At 40.4% G+C, this 5,000-nt stretch overlaps 1 protein-coding gene across 1 annotated transcript in view; it reads left to right on the forward strand.

Annotated features, from left to right (window-relative positions):
• Window positions 1-3,357: 3,357 nt before the first annotated feature.
• The window catches only part of LOC137991001 (cytochrome c oxidase subunit 4 isoform 2, mitochondrial-like), a 1,794-nt gene continuing 151 nt past the window's right edge, over window positions 3,358-5,000 (forward strand). Inside the window, exons 1-3 of the mRNA XM_068836132.1 lie at window positions 3,358-3,607; window positions 4,200-4,331; window positions 4,898-5,000. The exon at window positions 4,898-5,000 is cut by the window's right edge and continues 151 nt beyond it. Of these exons, the coding sequence (XP_068692233.1) occupies window positions 3,412-3,607; window positions 4,200-4,331; window positions 4,898-5,000 (431 nt within the window). The 5' untranslated portion in view covers window positions 3,358-3,411. The remainder of the gene's footprint in view (window positions 3,608-4,199; window positions 4,332-4,897) is intronic.

A 5,000-nucleotide genomic window follows, 5' to 3' on the forward strand; every position in this document is an offset into this window, starting at 1 on the left:
TTCCAACGGAAACAAAGGAACGCAAAAATAGAACTACATTTAAGAACAAGCTAAAAAGGGACAAAATAATTAATAAAGTTAGTTATAAGAAAGAAGCAGCCATAGGAATGAACAAAATTGATGACTTTTATTATTACTAATTTTAGACTTTTCGATGTATTTTAGTATTTGAGCATTACATATTTTCATTTTTTTAACACTTTTATTTGGCGGGTCCACATCAGCTTTTAAGGTTGCCTTTTCCGACCCGCCTTAACAAATAAATTTATGTATGTATGTATGTATGTATGTATGTATGTATGTATGTATGTATGTATGTATGTATGTAATAATAATGATTTTGAGCAATCACGTTCGGTTCCAAAACAACTGTCTAACCACTTTCCATTGTCCCTTTTCCTTCTTTAATAACTCATCCGATCTGGTCTCCAAAATAGCTTCCTTTTCTTTCAACATTGCTATCCATCTTTTTTCCTGCAAGATATCTTTTAAACGGAACCACAAAAAGGACACACTTAATTCACCAGCAGTATCGACAATGTGTGTTTCAACTAAGGGACCGTTCACTTTCTATGAGGGAGGGGGAGCTTTCCTCAGCTAAACAACTTTTTTCACATGCTCCCCCCCCCCCCCCCCCCTTGTAGCGGTAATTTTTTTAGATGATGGATGACCCTCCCCCTCCGAACAAAAAACCCTCTCTCAATTTATTCCCCCTTCAAGTTCTTGTGCTATAATCGAAACACAACACAATGTCATTGAAACACAACACAGTATGATCGAAAAACAACACAATGTCATCAAAACACAACTCACTATTTGCAAAACACAACGCAAATCTCCCAAAACACAACACAATATTTGCCGGCGAAACACAACTCAAATTTTTGTGCAGGATCGGATGTTACTATACAAAGCATAAACCCATCATTACTCGACCCTGTGGCGGGTTATGCGCCTGAAATCATTCCCCGTCATTTTGTTTCTTAGCTTCAGATGTGTCGATCTGTCGTGAGAATGGATGCGTTTTTAATTAAGTGCTTGAACTGCTAAGAAGAGCTTGAGGAAACTTACCAATACCGCTCTAGATGTGGAGCAGCCGTTGACAAAGAGAAGGTTCTCATTCGTTATTATTTTCAGCGGGGGTTTGATTACTCGGTTATTCGAGGACGTGATAAACAAATAACACCTGACTTTTGCGCTGAATTGGTAAAATACAATTTTTGACGGTCTACAAGTGTAAAATAATCTAATGTGCTGGAGGGTTTGTCAGACCAGTAGCTGATGATTTCCAGCGTCCATGGTTCCTCCTTGCCTATTTTACCCTGAGAGCTCTGGGTACAGAATAGTTTCAACGCAGGGGGTCTTAAACGACGTACTGAGTTTTCAAGTGAAGCTATGATCCTCGCAGTTATGAACGCAATTTTTGCAATTGCGTAAATTCAGGACTTCAACGGAGTTTGAACCTGTGACCTCGCGATACCGGTGCGACGCTGTAACCAACTGAGCTATAAAGCCACTGACGTTGGGAGCAATTGCAAAAACTCAGTTACTTATCAGGAAAGTCCTCCGTGGCTGCCCACGACGTTTAAGATCCCCTGCGTTGAAACTATTCTGTACCCAGAGCTCTCACGGAAAAATAGGCAAGGAGGAACCATAGACCCTTTGCATATATGGCGCCTAAATTTGAATAACAATACTTTGTACATCCTTAGCCTCGTACTTATGTTTCTAGACAAAGGATTTTTCACATGAATGTGAGGCTTAGGATGTACCTTGCCATTTATGCAAAGGGTCTATGGACGCTGGAAATCATCAGCTACTGGTCTGACAAACTCTCCAGCATATTAGATTATTTTACACTTGTAGACCGTCAAAAATTGTATTTTACCAATTCAGCGCAAAAGTCAGGTGTTATTTGTTTATCACGGCCTCGAATCCCCACGCGTCTCCGAGTTCCGACGTACTCGCGTCCCACCTCTCCGAGTCCCCGCGTCCCCGCGTCCCCGCGTCCCCACGTCCTTGAGTCCCTGTGTCCCCACGTCCCCGCGTCCCTGCGTTCTCGAGTCCGCGAGTCCCCAAGTCCCAAGTCGTACGTCCCCGTCCCACTTTTAGTAACAGGCCCTAAAAACCAACCTTGGGTGGGCCTAGGGTTAGCAAAATTGAGGGTTAGTGTTACTTTCTAAAAGGTAAAACAATGACCTGCTACGAGCAACGAGTGACCTGTGTGACCTGTGTTTTAGACCAGCCAATATCTTCCCCATTGCAGTTTAACACTCGAGCTACAACATTTTCCTCGGCTACTCCGGTACGTACTCTAGCTACTACGGCAGGAGATGTGCTCCTGACGTCGACTACAACAGTGACTTTGATTTTTATATAGCCAGGTACACTGGAACCCCGTTAATACGACCACCTTCGGGCCATGGAAATTTGGTTGTCTTAACGGGGTTTATGAGTGAAATGTTTCTTGATGCTAGACGAATTAAATTTATGTTCCTCACAACGTTCGTTAACGGGGTAGTCGTATTATTAAACGGGGTAGGGTCAAATTATGATGCAAAATGCTTTTAAACTACATTCTACTACAGTACATCATACCTTTAATCCGAAAAAAATCAACCTTTTTGCAGTTAATTAACAACCTTACAACGACAATTCAATGCAACTGAACAATGAAACAGTGAACGAAACCGAGTAATGGAAGCAACAGCACAAGTTTAAGTTGTTGGGAAAGCCGTTAATCTTGGGAGAGGATAAGGGATGGAAATCCCATGCGTTTAGAAGTTTACTGGACAGCCAAGAAACGTTGATATGCTTAACAAATTATTAGACATTTCAAATAACCGATCTGTGAGAAAAGAACAGGAAATGGACTTGAAGAGAAAAGCCACAGTGGAAGGCAGCAGAAACAAGAAGGCAAAATAACTTTGAGAGCCTCGAAATACTGCAAAGTTAAGTCTATCAGATCTTTTGTAGTGCTGCGTTAAAAAATGCACTCTTTTTACTGAACACTGCAATTTAAACCACTAACACCTTTGGCTGAAAAACATCCAATAAAATATTAATGCGTTATTGTTTGTCAGGTTGTGTCTGTTCTCATTCAGCAGCCCCACCAAGCATTTTGACTGGTCGTATTAACTGAGGAATCCAAAAAGTGGTCGTTGGTTGTAATAACGGGGTGGTCCGATTAACGGAGTTTCCAGACAAGAAAATGAGTGGGCTTTGTCCGAGCCGCAAAAAAGTGGTTGTAATAACGGGGTGGGTCGTATGGTGGGGTTCCAAGCCCACGAGGTTAAATTCGAGTATTGTAACATGGACGAAAAAGTAGAAAATTACCCATAATCCGCTAGTGCGTTGCATACAAGCTGCTTGCCGGCCATTTTGTGTTGAATTCGTAAGTTCACTGTCGCTATGTCGGGTTTAGTGCGTATGGGTGCTTTACCAAGACTTTACTCTAGAATTGCAAGTCGGCCGATCTTTACGTCGGCTGTGCGTCAATATAAACCAGTTCCTACGACAAGACCGCCGTACGCGTCCGAATTAGAAGCTCTTCAAGTTAAGGAAAAGGGCCCATGGGGGGAGCTTACCAAGCAAGAAAAAATAGATCGTAAGTTATTTCGCTTTTACTCATCTGAGACAGTTCGAAGGATACCACGTATGGCCATATGAAGGATAACCTGTAGAAAATCCTTAGGATATCGAATCAGAGGTTCGGATTTTCAAATTAATCGCAAAACAGTTGCAATATAGACTGTGGGTCGTCATTTGTCATTGCAGTCAGTTAATTTTCTATCACGTTATGGGCGACGTAAAACCCCATAATTCCGATTTAATATTAGAGAAGTTTTTTTCTCTTGGGATCATTGCTTGGGCTCAAGGATAAATTATAACAACTAATACTATTTATACATAAATTCCTTCCCCGGTTGTTCGACTTACATGAAAAGTGCTACTATGACTAAAAAATCAATTCTTCTTTTCCTTTGGATTTCAAAACACTAAGTGACCCAAGTTTTAAGCCTTGGTTCAAATAACACACCTGTTTAATCATAGTAGCACTTTACATCGATCACTGATCACAATCACACCTTTATCCAGTACTAAAAACGTTTTAGCTAAGAAGAGAGACAGAGGTACTTGATTGTGTAGTTATAACTTTGCTCATTCTTTCACTAATGCTCTCTTTGTTTTCCTTGCAGTGTATAAAGCCCAATTTGCTACGACCATACCAGAGTCTAAATTACAAGAACCATATGCAAAGAAATTGGTTGGACTAATTTCTGGTTTCTTGGCAGTTTCAGTGATCTTATTTGCTTTCCTCAGGAAATACAGTAAGTGTTTTTCTTGACAGAACAGTCCTAGTCATCTTAAACAGAATAAAATTCAAACTCTGCTAGTGTCCCCAAAAGCTGCTACAACAATGACAAGCAAAAAACAGTTCATTTGCACTACACCTAAATACAACCTTTGAAAGGTACAATTGGCAATTTAGAAAATAACTTCATTAAAACCCTAAATGCCTTTGGTCTACCAAAAATAATGACTTCTGGTCAATTTTGGGAATCTGTCGTATTCATTAGCAAACTGAATTTCTTAACCTGCACAGAAAAGCCGGAGGTCTTTGGTTTAAAGTACAGCAAGTAAATAATTGCTTTGATCTGTATTTCTACACAATCATGCACATGCTGGCTAAAAACATTTCATGTTACAATGTTCAGAAAAATAATCAGCCAAACATCCGTCCTGAGCAAATCGATATTTTGGATGCATGCAAGAATGGTGCCTCTGCTCTTGCAAACAAGACTTTTTCCTGTCATTTCTCCACCATTTCTGAATAGTAATTTTTATTCTCCACATATTAAATATTTATATCTTTGTTGACATATTATTTTTTTAGTTGGTCCCGAAAAGCCTCGCACACTCACTCCAGAATGGGAAGCAGATTCCATTAAGAAGGCAAAGCGACTGAGGGCAAACCCCATTACTGGCATAGGCTCTAG

The sequence above is a fragment of the Montipora foliosa genome, chromosome 1 (genome assembly GCF_036669935.1).
Source record: "Montipora foliosa isolate CH-2021 chromosome 1, ASM3666993v2, whole genome shotgun sequence".
Taxonomy (NCBI): Eukaryota; Metazoa; Cnidaria; class Anthozoa; order Scleractinia; family Acroporidae; genus Montipora; species Montipora foliosa.